This window comes from Vicia villosa, linkage group LG2 (assembly GCF_029867415.1).
Source record: "Vicia villosa cultivar HV-30 ecotype Madison, WI linkage group LG2, Vvil1.0, whole genome shotgun sequence".
NCBI lineage: Eukaryota > Viridiplantae > Streptophyta > Magnoliopsida > Fabales > Fabaceae > Vicia > Vicia villosa.
The window spans coordinates 111,531,178-111,551,306 of NC_081181.1; the positions used below are offsets into that span (position 1 = coordinate 111,531,178).

The window sequence follows — 20,129 nt, forward strand, 5'->3', positions numbered from 1 at the left end:
TTGGAAGCAAACGAGTTAGGTATCACATACACTTTCCAACTTAACAAGCTCAATGAAGCATCACTGTAAATTGATGTTAGTCTGAGCAATATGGTTGAGCCTAACTCAATTTTACAAAACCGACTTGTAGGGTGAGAAATATGGTTGAGCCTAACTCAATTTTTCAAAACCGACTTGTAGGGTGAGAAATATGGTTGAGCCTAACTCACTTATAAACACATGTTCTGACCATTATTATCTAATGTGAGACTCTTAACACCCTCCTCATGTCCAGGAATTGACATCTGGAGCGTGAAAATAAATGACGAGTTACTCGATAGAGAAATGATATATTCTATTATGTTTTAGATAGACTAAGGAATGTTCTATATATACACATATATCAACACTTTATATGGCAACACTTAAAAAGATAAATATATAATAACTTAGAACCAACTTTATTCTTAAAAAGTTCATGACTTATTTGGACATGCATGAGATAGAACAAACACCTATTTCTCTTACATATTTTAGATTCCTTTTTGCTTTTTATCAACTAGGTTCCTTTTTGCTTTCTATCAACAAACAAAGATAGGAAGATAAGAAAATGAGAGATTTGATGAATATTGTACCATGCAATAAGGCAAAGATAAAAAGGAAAAGATGTTTAAAAAGATATACAATAGAAAGAATAGTGAAAAGTCCATAATTGTAAAGAGAAGTTTAGACGCATTGCAGGATTAGACGTAAGGTACCTTTCTATTATGAAGCTTTCTAGATGCCAGATCATTCTCAACTTGTATGTGACTCCTTCGAGGATGAGTTAATAGTCAGCATATCAGTGAAGCAAATATCTTTGAGCTTGGCCAGGTTCTTGATGCAAAGGGTACCTCCTTCACTTGGGGGATTTTATCCATTTTAGTATATTCAAGAGAGGGAAAGGCTCCTTTGTGTATTACAACGAAATTTATTCTATTCAGGCGACTGAGGTTCAGTCTCCAATTTTAGAAACCTTCCATTTGGAAAATGCAAAATTTCACAATCATAGGTGTAGCGGCCGGCCTAAAAAATTCCGCACCTCGATGGGCGCGAAAAGAACAGAGTCGCCACCGAACTTTATTTATTCCAAATAGGAAAGGGAAAATATCGATAAAACCCATAAAAAGAAAATGAAATAATGGATAGGATGGTCGTCACAACCATAAGCGGATTCGGGAGTCAGTTAAGCAAGGGAAAGGTATTAGCACCCCTCACCTCCATCGTACTCGATGGGACCCATTTATTTAATCTTGTGATTGTTTGTTAGCTTAATATCTACTTGCGTTATTTGTTTAAATTAGAAGAAAGAAAGGAACAAAATATGGTTTTTTTAATTATTGTGCTCGCCAAGACATTTGTATTATGTGCCTACGTATTCCCTCGTGCAATGGGAAAGTCAGAGCAATCGTAGTTTGGAGTATGGAACCACGAAAGTTTGTTGGTTGATTTTAGCGAGAGGTACTCGATCGCATTCAAACAATACTATGCGCACATGGATAAGAGATTGTTTGCATCACTACAAGAATGGATAACTAAATCAAAAGTAAACGAGATTTTGTCCATCATCGTATTCGAGTGGAAAATATTCGATCTTCACATGTGGAAGTATAACTGCATTTGAATTTAACTAAGTGTCTCGTTTATGAAAAGAAGTTTGAAATGAAAAGTCAAGATGACAAAAAGTGTTAATGAATTTGAAGTTGTTTATTAGAAGAAAACGAGCATTCAAACAAAGGCTTAACGGCCGTCGCCTAAATGCTATAAAGAGCAACTTGTACAAGTACGTACAAACCCCTCTTGGGTGATGAAAGAGATTCGCACTTGGGCGAGAAAAAGAATGATTTGATGAGTTAAAATTGTTTTGTAAAAGGCGAGATAAGTTGAGTTTGAAAGATCTTTAATGGATTCTACACATTCAAACAATGGCTTAACGGCCATCGCCTAAAGGCTTAAAGAACAACTTGTACAAGTACGTACAAATCCTTCTTCATTATCCATTATAGACCAAATTTAGATTAAAAGAAAGCGTGTTGTAAAAAAAGGTGAGATAAATCGAATTTTATGGATGATCTTTAATTGGATTCAAGCATTTAAACAAAAGCTTAACGACCATCGCTTAAAATACTTGAAAGAGCATTTGTTAAATCGAGTTTTATGGAATCTTAAATGGAGTCTACGCATTCAAACAATGGCTTAACTGAAGGATAGAAAAACACTTAGAAAGGGGGGGTTTGAATAAGTGTAGCTTTAAAAACTTGACAGATAAAAATAAATTGCACAGTTATTTTTATCCTGGTTCGTTGTTAACTAAACTACTCCAGTCCACCCCCGCAGAGATGATTTACCTCAACTGAGGATTTAATCCACTAATCGCACGGATTACAATGGTTTTCCACTTAGTCCGCAACTAAGTCTTCCAGAGTCTTCTGATCACACACTGATCACTCCAGGAACAACTGCTTAGATACCCTCTAAGACTTTTCTAGAGTCTACTGATCAACACGATCACTCTAGTTACAATCTGCTTAGTTCACTCCTAAGACTTTCCTAGAGTATTCTGATCAACACGATCACTCTAGTTCCTTACAACTTAATGTAATTCTAAGAGTATTACAAATGCTTCTTAAAAGCGATAATCACAACTGTGATATTTCTCTTAACGTTTAAGCTTAATCTCACTAAAATATTACAACAGCAATGTAGTGAGCTTTGATGAAGATGAAGATTCTGAGTTTAGATTTGAACAGAGTTTCAGCAAGTTAATTTGAATTGTTTTGGTGCGGAAATCGTTAACCTTGCTTCTCATCAGAACTTCATATTTATAGGCGTTGGAGAAGATGACCGTTGAATGCATTTAATGCTTTGCGTGTTCCGTATAGCATCGCATTTAATGTTATACGCTTTTGTCAACTACCTCGAGCCTTGTTCACGCTGTGTCTACTGACGTAGCCTTTAGTAGCTTTTAACGTTCCTTTTGTCAGTCAGCGTAGCTTGCCACTTGTACTTTCTTCTGATCTGATGTTTGTGATTACAACGTTTGAATATCATCAGAGTCAAACAGCTTGGTGCATAGCATCTTCTGATCTTCTGACCTTGAAGTGCTTCTGAGCGTGATACCATCTTCTGAGCTTCAGTGCTTCTGATCTCATGTTCTTCTGATGCTTCCATAGACCCATGTTCTGATTCTGCTTCGACCATCTTCTGATGTCTTGCCAGACCATGTTCTGATGTTGCATGCTGAACCATTTGAGACAAAGCTTCTGAGCGCTGAATTATGCGTACTCTTTATATATTTCCTGAAAGGGAAATTGCATTGGATTAGAGTACCATATTATCTTAAGCAAAATTCATATTATTGTTATCATCAAAACTAAGATAATTGATCAGAACAAATCTTGTTCTAACAATCTCCCCCTTTTTGATGATGACAAAAACATATATAAATGATATGAATTTGCGATCAGAAAGAGTAGTAGGCAAAAGACAAATTACACAGCTATAGCATAAGCATATGAATATGTCTCCCCCTGAGATTAACAATCTCCCCCTGAGATAAATAATCTCCCCCTGAAATAAATACTCGAAGAACTTTAATAAAAGACTTCCCTGATTATTTCGGTAGAGACGATCATATAAGCTTCTGTCTTTAGAGAATTCATAGCTTCTGACTTCTGATTCCATTGGACAGCTTCAGAACTAGAATTTCTTTAGATCCTTAGAACACTCACAGCTTCGGATTCCTGCTTCCATCTAGGACAGCTTCAGAACTTGAATTTCTTTGATCTTCTGAACATTCACAGCTTCTGATTTCTGCTTCCATTCCGGACAGCTTCAGAACTTGAATTTCTTTGATCTTCTGAACATTCACAGCTTCTGATTTCTGCTTCCATTCAGGACAGCTTCAGAACTTGAGTTTTCTGGATCTTTTAGAACATTCGCAGCTTCTGATTTCTGCTTCCCTCGGATAGCTTCAGAGCTTTGAATTTCTACCAACATCACTTCATGCTAGTTTTGTATCAGAACATTGTTGAATGTACCAGAGCATCATCTGAGCATCTCTACATCCTGAAATGTTACAGAACAAAAACTAAACGACAAAAGTCAGCATGAACGAGTTAGAACATAAAATGTATGTTTGAACACATTATATGAATCAGAGCCATATAGGCTGAGATAATGTATCAGAGCAAATAATGTATCAGAGCCATAACATTATATGTATCAGAGCAAATAGAATTTTGTCAGAATAAATAGACAAATATAGATCAAATTCTATTATCAGTGCTTCTGATTCATTCTTCTTTCTTGCTTCTGATTTCTGAAGCTTGACAGCACTCAGCTTGCTTCAGTTTCCATGGTTTTGCTTCTTGTGTTTGCTTTGAAGATTCTCTTCAGTATACCTGCAAAACACTTAAACCATATAGAACTTGCAGTTCTTGTTAGTAAATGTGTGGGAGCTTTACCCAGCAACTGATCAAATCAATCATTTATCATTTATCTTTCTCCCCCTTTTTGTCATATCATCAAAAAGCAAAAAAGATTCAGAGATAAACAAAAAGACACACATGGAGGAAGAAGTTGATTTCATTGAAGTTCAAACAGCAGGTACAGAAGTACATGAAGATAAGAAAGATCAGATGCACAAAGACAGATGCAACGAAAGGAAAGAGACAACACAGACTCAATCTAAGATGGCCCTAGTCTTGACAAGATCTTGGTCAGCATCTCTTGAACCATATTGTTGTGTCCTTCTTGCCTCACCATGAAAGCACTATACTGATCATTGAGTGAGCTTTGCTCATCCTGTCTCTTCTGAATTTCTTCTAGAGTCCTTGCAAGACGAGAAGATTCACCAGAAGAAGCTTCACCGCTTTCAACCACAGGAATGGCAGCTTGATCTGTAGCTTCCATGGATAGATCATTTGCAGGGATTTCCTCAACAGGAACAGTTTTGGCAATATGATCTTCAGCATCTGCTTCTTGCATAGAAGCATCTCCATATTCTGCAGCAGGAATTTCAGATTCTCCATTCTCAAGTGCCTGAAGAATGGCAGCTAGATTCCTGGGAGCAGAAGGACCTTCAACTACTGGTGGATCAACAACTTCTGGAATGACCAAGCTTGGGTCTTTCTTAGAAGGGTTTTCCCTCAGAAAGTCAAAGAGAGTCTTGAAATCTCCGAGCAGAACAGGGTGTTTAGGAATAAAGATAACAATATCCCTGCATGGATTTGCTTCCATTTCAGCAGCCAACCTTAATTGGTCCATCTCATCCAAGAAGGGCTTCTCTTCCAAAAGATATCTTCCTTTGAGACGAGCAAACCAGAAGTCTTCATAATTCCTCAGAATTCCACGAGGCCGTGGGGCAGCAGCTACACAGGCTTCCTGAAGTTCTAAAAACAGAGCATCTGATTTTCTGCGAAAGATCCTCCAGAAATTCCGCATAGCAACATCATTCAATCCAGAACTTTCAGCGATTCTGAGAGTATCAAAGGTACTTCTGAGATTCCTCTTTATGTTTTCAAAAACTACACCAATAGAATATACGGGGCGGGATTTTATTTGGGTTTTTGAAAAGGCAGGTTTGGAAGTGAAGTACGGATGAGGTTCTCTATCCAACCTATAAGAAGATTCTGCTTCAGTATAAGAATCTAACACTACCACTTCAGCTTCAGGACGAGGCTTGGGAGTGTAGTTGCAATCACGGAGCAGCTGCTCATGTGATGCAGAGGTTGGAAAAGGAGAATCACAAGGATTGTTTTGAGAGGTGGAGGGAGTATGTTCAAGAGTGGCATTGAGAGCAGGTTGAGATGGAAAGAGAGTTTGAAGGGGTGGTATATCCAGAACAGGATTTATGGAAGGTGGAGAGGAAGGAATGGTTATAGGAGTAGATGGAGGTGTAAGAACGCGGACAAAAACAGGTGATTCTGATGTGGCTATTTCTGGTTTAGGTGTAGGGACAACCTCTATTGGTGCAGCTTCTGAACAAACAGCAGGAACAGAATTAGGTTCAGAAATGCATATACCTTTGGAACTTCTCAGAAGAGCTTTGGCCACATCCTCAGACTTCTTCTGCTTCTTACTCTTCGGCTCTTCAAAGATCTTTGTTTTGCCGCTAGCGATTTCTTTCCTTCTGACATATGCCAGAACTTCTGGTTGATTCTCAGCCTCTTGAGAGATATTTTCTTCATCAGATTCTTGAAGAATCAACTTTCTTTTTCCGATTTTCTTCTTCTCAACAACTTCAACAATCTCAGCATTGTTGTTAGACTTCCTCATCTTTTTCTCAGCTTCCTTCTTTTTCTTCTCAAAATCAGCAGAGACAGCCTTAGCAACCTTTGCTATGACTTCTTCTGGGACCATTTCTTTATTGGTGGTAGCAGCAGGATGATCAAACTTTCTTTTGGTCCTTTCTTCCTTCTTACGATTCACTTTAATAGGAGCACCTTTGTCTTGATCTTTAAAGCTCTTATCCTCTTTTTGTGACTTCAGATACTTAGTTCTGACATCAGGTACCTCACTATTGAAGAAGGTTTCAAAGTCAGCTAGTACTGGTTTTCTTCTGATTCTTGTTCCAGCAAGAGGTTTAGGAACTTTGAGGATAGTGTCAATAATTTTCATCTTTTTCAAAGAAAAAGCATTCAGACAGACTCCAGAGGTGACAGCAAGGTCTTTGATAATACCTTCAGACTCCAGACTCTCAACAATCTTGGAATGCACCAGAAGGTTTGTAATAATTCTACCAAAAGGAATGATTGTTCCACCATTTTCTTTTCTGAAAGCGTTTCTGGAATCCTTTACTGCTTTCCACATGTGGTTGAAGATAATGTAAATCGCATCAACCTTCTTCTGAGTGGCAATGCAATAAAGAATATACCTTTGATCATTACTGATGAAATCCGAGGCATGTGTTGATTTTCTATGGTAGAAACACCCAAGAAGGATCTTTGCCCAGATTCTGTAGACATCTCTCAATTCCTTGACATATTTTGTTTTCTTGACATTTGGATAAAGAGTGGATAGAACATCTCCCATATCTGCCCTTTGATCCAACTCATAAACCCCTTCAGGGTTTTTCAGGTCAAACATCATTCTTAGAATGTTTTCAGTAATAACGACAAACTTTCCATGAACGAAAGAAATTATAGATTTTGGAGCAACCACAGCATGTACCCAGAACTCCTTGACAAGGTCCGGATAAACTGGACCAACAAACTCAGCGAACAACGAGGTCCATCCTTGAAAGATGATGTCTTCTTTAAGGTGGAATTGGTTTTCTTCAAGGTTGTCAAAGTCAACCATGAGTTCACACAGAACTTCCAAATCATCTTTAGGAATGGAGCATGCAACAACAGGAGTGAGTTGCAAAGTTTCTTCTTGGAGATGATGAGGAACAGATGACTCAGCATTTTGGGATGAGAAAGCAGCCATGGATGCAGAATGAACAAAAACGAACAAGAAGAACGGACTGGGTTTTCGATTAGGGTTTTTAGAAAACGGCTAAGAACTTTTCAAACGAGAGAATACAAGGAGAGAGAGAGAGAGAGACAAGGGAGCGAAAAAGATGTAAGATATGATTTGAAAAGAATATATAGAGACGGATTTGAAAAGGAGAATAATAAGAAATATAAATTGAACAGTTCCAGAATCAAAGGAAATCAATTTTATTAAATGATGAGTGACGTGAGGAGAGAGAACGTGGTAAATGAAATGATTTAAAACAGTTACCTAGGTCGGCGTCTTTTCAACTGCACGCTTTGTACTAACCGTACAGACACGTGTTCACCATCAGATAATAGATGACAGCTGTAAATTTCAGAATAGACTTTACGCCTTCAGATTCTGATTACTGCTTCTTATCTGATTAACTTTCACTTCTGGAAACACTCCTTCTGAAGTGTGCTGATATAAATCTGAATGATCTTCTGATCCATTACTTCTGATACACACAGCTTCTGGAGGTTCACTTCTTTGTTCTGCAGCTTCTGATAAGACAAAGTTGTATCTGCAGAAATTAAACATAGTTTCTTCAACAGATTTAAGAACCAGAACTTGGAAGACAATCTTTCTTCCCTTCAAGTGTTGAGATCAACTTGAGTCCAGGAGACATGTCATGTTGACTTTTATCTTCTTTGTCACCAAGAGAATCTGCAAAAGAAATAGTCTTTTTCTTTGGTACCCACATTTTCTTGGGTCCTTTCTTGTTAGATTTTCTCAAGTTCTGATTGAACTTGGGTTTCACATTGTAAGCAATAGGAGGAACAGCATGATAATTTTTAACGTGAGTTTCATGATATTTCCTAGGTTGTGTCACATGCCTTTTGGTGTGTGTTATGTGAAAACTTTGAGCATGTGAAGTGTGCCTAATATCATGGGAGTGGCCATACTTGAACTGATCATACAATGGCTTGTATGTGATTTTCATTTCATCAACAGGTTCAAGTTTGTATGGGGTTTCACCCTCAAAACCAATGCCAACTCTTTTGTTTCCAGACACAGCATATATCATAGAAGCTAGCTGACTTCTGCCAATACTTCTAGACAAGAACTTCCTGAAACTTAAATCATATTCTTTCAGAATATGGTTTAGACTGGGAATGGATTTTTCTGAATCAGAAGGAGATCCAACATTATTGGATAATTTTAAAAGTTTTTCTTTTAATTCAGAATTCTCCAACTCAAGCTTCTTTGTTTCAAATTCAAATTGCTTTTTCAGCTTTTTGTATTTGAGACTAATCTGAGACTTGAGTTCCAGAAGTTCAGTTAGACCGGAAACTAACTCATCTCTAGTAAGTTCAGAAAATACCTCTTCAGAATCTGATTCTGATGTAGATTCTGATTCGTCATCTTCTGTCGCCATCAGCGCACAGTTGGCCTGCTCATCTTCTGAATCATCTTCTGACTCATCCCAGGTTGCCATAAGACCTTTCTTCTTATGAAACTTTTTCTTGGGACTTTCCTTCTGAAGATTTGGACATTCATTCTTGTAGTGTCCAGGCTCATTGCATTCATAGCACATGACCTTCTTCTTGTCAAATCTTCTTTCATCAGAAGATTCTCCACGTTCAAATTTCCTTGAACTTCTGAAGCCTCTGAACTTCCTTTGCTTGGTCTTCCAGAGTTGATTTAGCCTTCTGGAGATCAGGGACAGTTCATCTTCTTCTTCAGATTCTGATTCTTCAGGATCTTCTTCTCTAGCCTGAAAAGCGTTAGTGCATTTCTTGATATTGGATTTTAATGCAATAGACTTACCTTTCTTTTGAGGCTCATTTGCGTCCAGCTCTATTTCATGACTTCTCAAGGCGCTGATAAGCTCTTCCAGAGAAACTTCATTCAGATTCTTTGCAATCTTGAATGCAGTCACCATAGGACCCCATCTTCTGGGTAAGCTTCTGATGATCTTCTTAACATGATCAGCCTTGGTGTATCCCTTGTCAAGAACTCTCAATCCAGCAGTAAGAGTTTGAAATCTTGAAAACATCTTTTCAATGTCTTCATCATCCTCCATCTTGAAGGCTTCATACTTCTGGATTAAAGCTAGAGCTTTAGTCTCCTTGACTTGAGCATTTCCTTCATGAGTCATTTTCAAGGACTCATATATGTCATAGGCCGTTTCCCTGTTAGATATCTTCTCATACTCAGCATGAGAGATAGCATTCAGCAAAACAGTTCTGCATTTATGATGATTCCTGAAAAGCTTCTTTTGATCATCATTCATTTCTTGCCTTGACAGCTTTACGCCACTGGCATTTACTGGATGTTTGTAACCATCCATTAGAAGATCCCATAGATCACCATCTAGACCAAGAAAGTAACTTTCCAGTTTATCTTTCCAGTATTCAAAGTTTTCACCATCAAATACCGGCGGTCTAGTATAACCATTGTTACCGTTGTATTGCTCAGCAGAGCCAGATGTAGATGCAGGTGTAGGTGTAGACTTTTCACTTTCATCAACCATCTTTTACTGAAGCGTTTTTCTCTTCCTGAATCTTTTCTAAACACGGTTAAGTGCTTGCACCTTAGAACCGGCGCTCTGATACCAATTGAAGGATAGAAAAACACTTAGAAAGGGGGGGTTTGAATAAGTGTAGCTTTAAAAACTTGACAGATAAAAATAAATTGCACAGTTATTTTTATCCTGGTTCGTTGTTAACTAAACTACTCCAGTCCACCCCCGCAGAGATGATTTACCTCAACTGAGGATTTAATCCACTAATCGCACGGATTACAATGGTTTTCCACTTAGTCCGCAACTAAGTCTTCCAGAGTCTTCTGATCACACACTGATCACTCCAGGAACAACTGCTTAGATACCCTCTAAGACTTTTCTAGAGTCTACTGATCAACACGATCACTCTAGTTACAATCTGCTTAGTTCACTCCTAAGACTTTCCTAGAGTATTCTGATCAACACGATCACTCTAGTTCCTTACAACTTAATGTAATTCTAAGAGTATTACAAATGCTTCTTAAAAGCGATAATCACAACTGTGATATTTCTCTTAACGTTTAAGCTTAATCTCACTAAAATATTACAACAGCAATGTAGTGAGCTTTGATGAAGATGAAGATTCTGAGTTTAGATTTGAACAGAGTTTCAGCAAGTTAATTTGAATTGTTTTGGTGCGGAAATCGTTAACCTTGCTTCTCATCAGAACTTCATATTTATAGGCGTTGGAGAAGATGACCGTTGAATGCATTTAATGCTTTGCGTGTTCCGTACAGCATCGCATTTAATGTTATACGCTTTTGTCAACTACCTCGAGCCTTGTTCACGCTGTGTCTACTGACGTAGCCTTTAGTAGCTTTTAACGTTCCTTTTGTCAGTCAGCGTAGCTTGCCACTTGTACTTTCTTCTGATCTGATGTTTGTGATTACAACGTTTGAATATCATCAGAGTCAAACAGCTTGGTGCATAGCATCTTCTGATCTTCTGACCTTGAAGTGCTTCTGAGCGTGATACCATCTTCTGAGCTTCAGTGCTTCTGATCTCATGTTCTTCTGATGCTTCCATAGACCCATGTTCTGATTCTGCTTCGACCATCTTCTGATGTCTTGCCAGACCATGTTCTGATGTTGCATGCTGAACCATTTGAGACAAAGCTTCTGAGCGCTGAATTATGCGTACTCTTTATATATTTCCTGAAAGGGAAATTGCATTGGATTAGAGTACCATATTATCTTAAGCAAAATTCATATTATTGTTATCATCAAAACTAAGATAATTGATCAGAACAAATCTTGTTCTAACATTAACGGCCATCGCTTAAACGCTTAAAGAACAACTTATACAAATACGTACAAACTCTTCTTCATTATCCATTGTAGACTAAAATGATTCGGATGTTAAAAGAAAGCGTTTTTATAAAAAGGTGAGTTAAATCGAGTTTTATGGAAGTCTTTAATGGAGGCTAAACATTCGATCATTGGCTTAACGACCATCGCAAAATGCTTAAAGAACAACTTGCTCAAGTACGTACAAACCCTTCTTCACCCATTAAAACTCAAAACTCGATTCGATTTTAAAGAGGTGTTTTTGTATCATTTGAAATATTTTTGAGAAGAAAACCTAAACATACATCTAAAGATTTTTTTTGGTCATTTAATAAATCTAGTAAATAAAATAAACAATAAACATTTTTTTTGTGATTTTATATGAAAAGAAATTTAACTTTTATGGCATACACCAAGAACAACACAAAGAAAACACGGTTTCACCATGGCTTCAGATTAAGGGCCCGTTTGTTTTGGCTTTTTTTTAAAATGATTTTTATAGTGTTATCAAATTTTGCGAAAAACTTTTTTACAAAGAAACTTTTTATAAAAGCTTCAAATGAAAATTTTGTTTGAATAGTTATTCTTAAAATGTGATTTTAGGTATTTCATCTATTTATGAGAAAAAAATTTGGATATCAAAATTTCAAAAAATCACTTAATTTTGAAGCTATTTCAAATAGATTTTCATAAAAATCATTTTTGAAATAGGACTTTTTGAAAAAATTATGATTTTGACAAAGTTTTGGTCTTCAATTATGTATGTTTATGTTATACGATGTCAAAATTAGTGTTTCATTTTAGAAAAAACGAATATAAAAAAACTTGTGATATTTTGAAAAATAGTTTTAGAAAATCTATTTTCAAAAATACAAAGAAAAAATCTATTTTTTTAAAGCTGAAACAAACTGGCTCTAAAACATCCTTGCTTATCTCTGTTTATCTAATCTCATGGTACATTCTCTGCCTTTCGTCAAAATCGAAACAACCACAACGAAACTCTCGCTTCTCTCGATTCGCATCATGCAATGAACATATCTATATCAAAGCAAACAAAACCCTAAACCCAATCGATCCCCTCTTCCCAATTTTCATCAGCCTTCACAGTTATAGAAATCGATTACATGACTATAACAAGATTTAAACTATCAAAACGAAAAAGAAAGAAATAGAAACCATGTATGTTATGCTTCTGTTATTCGATCTCCTTCGTCTTCTTCCCCGTGCGTTCTGGAAATGGGCTTGAATGATGTCTGTTGTATGATTGTTGTGTGGATATGATTGTTCTGAAAAATTGAGTTAGGTATCACATACACTTTCCAACTTAACAAGCTCAATGAAGCATCACTGAGTTAGGTATCACATACACTTTTCAAATTAACAACCTCAATGAAGCATCACTGTAAAATTGACGTTAGTCTGAGAAATATGGTTGAGTCTAACTCAACTTTACAAAACCGACTTGTAGGGTGAGAAATATGGTTGAGCCTAACTCAATTTTTCAAATCTGACTTGTAGGGTGAGAAATATGGTTGAGCCTAACTCACTTATAAACACATGTTCTGACCATTATTATCTAATGTGAGACTCTTAACACCCTCCTCATGTCCAGGAATTGACATCTGGAGCGTGAAAATAAATGACGAGTGACTCGATAGAGAAATGATATATTCTATTCTGTTTTAGATAGACTAAGAAATATTCTATATATACACATATATCAACACTTTATATGGCAGCACATTAAAAAGATAAATAAATAATAACTTAGAACCAACTTTATTCTTGAAAAGTTCATGACTTATTTGGACATGCATGAGATAGAACAAACACCTATTTCTCTTACATTTTTTAGGTTCCTTTTTGCTTTTTATCAACTAGGTTCCTTTTTGCTTTCTATCAACAAACAAAGATAGGAAGATAAGAAAATGAGAGATTTGATGAGTATTGTACCATGCAATAAGACAGAGATAGAAAGGAAAAGATGTTTAAAAAGATATACAATAGAAAGAATAGTGAAAAGTCAAGAATTGTAAAGAGAAGTTTATAAGAGACGCATTGCATGATTAGACAAAAGGTACCTTTATATTATGAAGCTTTCTAGACGCCAGATCATTCTCAACTTGTATGTGACTCCTTCGAGGATGAGTGAATAGTCAGCATATCAGTGAAGTAAATATCTTTGAGCTTGGCCAGGTTCTTGATGCAAAGGGTACCTCCTTCAATTGGGGGATTTTATCCATTTTAGTATATTCAAGAGAGGGAAAGACTCCTTTGTGTATTACAACAGAATTTATTTTATTCAGGCGACTGAGGTTCAGTCTCCAATTTTAGAAACCCTCCTTTTGGAAAATGCAAAATTTCACCATCATAGGCATTGTCAGATAGGCCAAACTTCAGCAGATTTGGCTAGTTTTTCGGTTACTGTAATGGATCATCTTTCAACTTAGATAAAGCCAGCTTTATCTCAGCAAGATACTCAAGTTTTGGAATCCAATTAAGCAAAGCTTTCAAATGAAGCCGCTTAAGTTGAGGTGGAGATGAGACAAAGTTCAAGTTAATTGTCATCCTCAACAAGCCTAGTGATATTAAGATTTTCAAGGTGTTTCATTTCTACTACTGCAGCTCCTATAACATTACATGCTCTCTTCTTACATGCCTTAAGCCTAACATCCTCAACTGCCTTAACATTTTCATTTCTTGAATGAATCTACCCCTCCATGATCTACCTCTACATAATAAAGATTTTGTATAAGAAGGTGTCGCAGCTTCGCCAACTTGTTTATTTCACTTGGTAGTTCATGAACAAGTGTTTCTCTTAAATCTAAAGTCTCTAAGTTCTGTAGTTCACCAACAGATTTAGGAATAACATTTATATCGGTATAACTTATGTTTATATATTTTAAGTGAAAAAGACTACCTAAGTTTTTAGGAATATGGTTCAATGATGTACCTTGAATGTCAAGTACCTTCAAATGATCACTTATCGTAGTAAATCGTGAACTTGACACATTTTAACTTTCCCTTCAAAGCAAACATATAAGACCCGAATCAGACTTCTGTGAATCAAATCAGACAAGTATTCCTCTGCAACATGCTCCATAGTTCTTTTCTCATCTGATTTGACAAAACCCTCAGCTATCCATCGCCGTGTTAATCTCTTATGATTAATAGAGTAAGCTAGTATGCAAGAAAAAGATAATGAACTTAATGACCACGCCATTGTGCTAGTACTTTTGGCTTTTTTTGAAAAATACTGCTATGTTATTGCTGTAAACAGGGCCGGTCCCGACTTTTTAGAGGCATAGGGAAAATAATAAAAACGGACCCTTAATAAATTACTGAATTTGATTTTTTTTTTGATTTTATTTTTAGTAGTTAAGAAATAATTATATATAAATATAAAAGCGCATACGAACAAATATAATTTTATGTCATTTATAAAAACTCGATGTAAGTTAATTTGTAGTTTTAAAATGGGATCGAATTTGAAGATTATAGAACTAAATTTGAATAAAAACAATTGAATCATATGAAATACCTTGAAATATTTAATGATTTTATGAGACTTTTATAAAAAATATTAGAAGTTATTTTAATTATTTTTTATAAATTAAGAAAATAAGTGTACCATCTAAATATTTAAATATTTATCATTACATTTTTTTATATAATATAAATTACATAATTTTTTTAAAAACAATATACTTAAAAAATAATATGTTTACATTTTTTTTTATTTAAAACAACATTAAATTTAAATTTAAGTGAAAATTTGAAATCTATAAACATCATAACAAAATATTAAAATTTGAAATCTATAGAAAATGATAGGGATGTACTAAGATTTATCAAGGATGTTGAGGGATTTGATATTGTGAATGTATATGTCGAGCATGCTATTGATATACTTGAAATAGTTGATGAGGGTGTAGAAATGGATGAGGATGGTACTAATGTAATTGTTGAGGGTGAGAAAAATGGTGAAGGAGTGGAAAATGATGAAGGTGCTACAAATATTGAGGGTCATGATAATGTTGAGGTAGAGGAAAATGCTGAAGGAGTGGATAATGCTGATGGTGAAGATGATGTTGAGGTCGAGGATAATGCTGAGGGTGAGAATGTAACAGCCCGAGCCTTCGGCGTTCCCGGCACTATCACCTCACGATCTTCTCTACCCCCCTCACTAGTAGAGTTTTTGCCTTTCGTGGGAATCGAACCCTGTACCCTGGGGTTCAAGTACATGTTCATTCCATTCCCACTACCAATTGAGCTACTAGCTCAAGTGGTAGTGGGAATGGATTGAACATGTACTTAAACCCCAGGGTACATGGTTCGATTCCCACGGAAGGCAAAAACTTTACTAGAGAGGGGAGTAAAGAAGATCGTGAGGTAATAGTGTCGGGAACGCCGAAGGCTCGGGCTGTTACATAAAAAAGGCGCCTTTTGGTGGGAACAAGAAGGCATAACATAAAAAAGGCGCCTTTTGGTGGGCTCGAGCTGTTGGGCATAACATAAGAAGTTGCAAGGGTTAAAGAGCTGCAGATAGATCCATACCTGTTGGTGGGAACAAGAAGGCAAAGACTACAAAGGCTAAAGGAAAGGCTACTGCGAAGGTTAAGGGTACTAAGAGTAAAGGAAAGGCTACTGAAAAGGTTAAGGCTACTAAGGCTGCTACTCCTACTAAGGCTGCAAAGACTAAGACAAATGAAGCTGAGATTGCTTCATCATCCCAGGGTCCACCTGCAACACAACCCACTCAAGAATAGTTATAGGATTCAAGTTTATGTGATGTTTATTTTGATTAGAATATGTCATTTTGTTATGTATGCTTTGGCAAGGTCATGAACAAGTGTCTGTTATGTTTATTTTGTTAAGATATTTTGTTATGTATGCTTTGACAAGGTCATGAACAAGTTTATGTTATGTCATGAACAAGTTACTGTCATGAACAAATTATATGTATGCTTTGAAATTGTTATCTTGTGATGAAATAGTCATGAACAAGTTTCTGTTATGGCCAAGGTTTCTGTTATGTTTAATTTGTTGTGCTATCTTGTGATTTCAATTCTATGAAACAAATTCTGTCAATTCAATTGTATAGCAGAACCTTTCAATTCAAGTCAATTCTATGAAACACAACTTCAATTAAAACACAAGTTTACATTATATTTTACGGGGGACATAATCCATTACAATTGACAATAAATAACTAGTTACAACTGAACTGAACTGAACTAACAACACAAGTAAAATCACATGCCCTAAAATCACATAAGTCCTACTTCATTACATTTAGCATCACAAGTCCTACTGCCATAACAAATGTCATTGAAACTGAGAATTTCATCAATAAGTTCATTGCATTCAACTTCATCTTCACTTCTGCTACTTTAGTATTAGTTTCATCCAATCTAGCCCTTTCTTGCTCCAATTTTTTCTGCAGTGAATAAATAATTTCCTTGGCCCTTGATGAGAGTTCATCATCGTACCAAACAAAGTGGCTACACCTTTTATGACCCTGTACCTGCAAACAACACATATATAGAATCACAAATTCGTTATGCTACATACATATGAGATAAAAATGTAAACTTTCAGTTACAACAACCATGACATTACGTTGTACATCCCACACCCAAAAAAACGTCTGTCTGGGTTCGAATCAGTCCATGAGGTCATCAATGGAGCTTCAAGCCCACACCTGCTCTGGCTTCGAAACTGACATGAACGTGTAGCTCCGATACTACTCGCCTAAGTACATTGAGACATCTCTGGAAAACAAAAACGAAAGAAGAAGACTTTGCCCTAGTTCATGTACTCTTGCCCTAATTCCTGTACTCTTGCGTTGAGAAGGATGGAGAAGACAAATAGGGGGACTAAAGGATCAAACAGAGGACCCAGTAATTCTGCCTTGTGTACCCAAGTGCCTTCCCATCCACCAGGCCATTTGTTCAGTTTAATATAATGCTCTAATAATTAATATTTAATATATTTATCCTTGATTTACAAAGCCCATAAAATTAAATTTTGAGGCCACATTAATTTTGAGTCCCTGGGCTATGGGCCTGCTTGTCCTGGCCCAAGGCCGACCTTGGCTGTAAAACAAAAAACTACTACCTGGTTTGATTTTTGGCACTTGAATGACTCAAAATTTTATATTTTTAAATGGCTTTTATCTTGTTCTATGTCCTTTTCTGCTACTAATACTATCCATATACTCCCGCATACTTAGTAGATTTTTGACTTAGTGTAAATGGCCTCTTGACATTTAATTACATATTGTTTATTCTTATGCCTCCCATTCAGTATTCATTATATTAATTTGATCTCATTGTTGTTCTGGTAGGACCCAACCATAGAGAGAACACGAAAAATGGAGGCTTGTACTACCTCTCAGATGAAAGAGATAGTCGAGAGGCGCTATCTTCCTACTCATAGTTTGAGTCTCATTCACTCTCCCGCCTCACAAGTCTGGTGTCAGCATGCGAGTCTTGGACATCCCCCGTTTATAAGGTGAGATATGGTAAAATATGTTTCTGCAAAATTTTTAACTATCTATTCATATATTAAAATTTTCTTAAAAGAATTGTTAAGAATATATATTTTTTAAATTATGCGATTTTATTATATTAAAAAAAATATTGAACAAATAAATAGTATAAATATTATATTTTAATTTTATTAAAAAAGATTCTCAACTAAATATTGAAATTTGGTAATAATGAATCAAATATAACTTTTGATGACATGTTTATTTGAAAAAGATTCTCAATTTAATATTAAAATTTGATAAAAAAAATTTAAACCACAAATATATTCTTTAGATTTAGTTTTGATTTAGTAAATTGTTATTGTTATTATATAAGAAATCTGAAGAAAAAAAATGATTTTAACAGAATATTTCTTTGACAATAATTATAATTTTAATATTCATACATAAAATAATTTTGAATATAAGTTATGTGATTTTATAATATTAAAGAAAAATTGTACAAATAAATAGTATAAATATCATATTTTATTTTATTAAAGAAGATTCTCAACTTAATATTGAGATTTGACAATAATAAATTAAATAAAACTATTGATGACATGTTTATTTTAAAAAATAACCTTTTTGATCTAAAGGAAATTTTACTACTGTCTAGCGATATGTTTTAGATTTACTGAAAAATACACGTGGAGTATACATGTAACCTAGTACATTGTTTTTTTTTTTTTGAACAAATGTAACCTAGTACACTTGTACTGTTGTACATTGTTACTAAGGAAGAAATCTGAAATTTTGTTTATAAATAAGAAATACATGAGTTAAGAGTGTCTTTTAAGATTAAGAAATGGGTATATTCATGTTTGTTATAAGATTGAAATAATTATTTTTGAGAATAAAAATTTCAAGAAAAAAAATAATTTCTAGAAACTCTTATATTTTCATGAAATTATTTTCATGTAAGAAAATGGAATGGAATTCCAATAAAATTTTATAAACTTTTTATTAAAATAATAATTTTTTTTAGAAATACCAAAGTGTTTGCCAAACAACTTGTTCAAATAATTTTTTAAAATATATTTCCTACCTTTATTTTCCCATCTTTATTTTTTCGGATAAATAATTTCTGAAAATAAATTATAATTGCGTGAAACAAACGCCCCCTAACTAAAATCATCAATCATGTCTACAACCTACTATCTATCTAACATAAAAAACCGCCAAAAACGAAGGTCTTTAAGAAGAAACCCTAATTTAGTGCCAGAGTTAGGATCGGAGATGGCGCCGACGACGGAGGAATTTAACGATGATCCACTTCCTACTCTTCCTAGGTCGCTGAAATCTTCTGCAGGCTACCTGTGAAACTCTTCGTACAATTTCGATGTGTGTAAGTCATGGAATTCTCTAATCTCCGATCGCAGGTTCACTAGGAAGCACCTCAGCCTCTCAACCACTCGCCACATCAATTACGGCAAATACTTTCAAAAGTATCGCTGCTTCTTGTGACGACATCCTTTGTCTTTGCGATAAACGTCTAGGTTTTGTTCTTTTGTGGAATCCTTCTATTAGAAAATTCAAGGAATTGCCCCCTTTTCAAAATAATGCAATTCCTAACAAGGTTTATATGACCTTCAAATTCGGTTATGATCAAGTTTCTGATATTTACAAAGTCGTTGTTCTTTACTACATTGAATCTAAGTTGTTTGACACTACTAAAGTCAAAGTTCATGCTTTGGATACCAATTCTTGGAAAACCACTCAGACCTTTACTTTTGGTGCTTTTTGTGATGAACAACCCGAAACATTTGTAAGAGGTATCATTAACTGGATGGCCTATACTCAATGGACTCGCAATCGTCCCCTCTTTATTCTTTCTTTTGATTTGGGAAATGACTCTTATCAAAAGCTTTTGCCTCCTACTCATGCAAAGATCAATCCTGATTACTTGAGATTGTCTGTCTTGTCTTGAGGGACTGCTTGTGCTTAATTTATGATCATCATATTTGGGTCATGAAAGAATATGAACTTCAACACTATTAAACTAAATTGTTCTCTGTTTCATACATGCAACATACCAACTTCCTTTTCCAATCCTCACGAGTTTCGAGCAGCATTAGGTTATCCTAAAAAATATACAATGACTTGTGCAAGATATAAGACTTAGGGCCAATTTGTTTTGCCTTTTTTTAAAAATGATTTTTATAGTTTTACAAAATTTTGCACAAAACTTTTTACAAAAAAAACTTTTTATAAAAGCTTCAGAAGAAAATTTTGTTTGAATAGTTATTCTTTAAATGTGATTTTAAGTATTTCATCTACTAGTGTGTATACCCGTGCGAGACAC

General features: G+C 35.3%; 1 protein-coding gene across 1 annotated transcript; it reads left to right on the forward strand.

Annotated features, from left to right (window-relative positions):
* Positions 1-19,063: 19,063 nt before the first annotated feature.
* On the forward strand, positions 19,064-19,754 carry LOC131649803 (F-box/kelch-repeat protein At3g23880-like). The gene is made up of 2 exons (XM_058919561.1): positions 19,064-19,136; positions 19,207-19,754. Exons 1-2 carry the CDS (start codon positions 19,064-19,066, stop codon positions 19,752-19,754), a joined length of 621 nt encoding a protein of 206 aa, XP_058775544.1.
* The last annotated feature ends 375 nt before the right edge of the window (positions 19,755-20,129 follow it).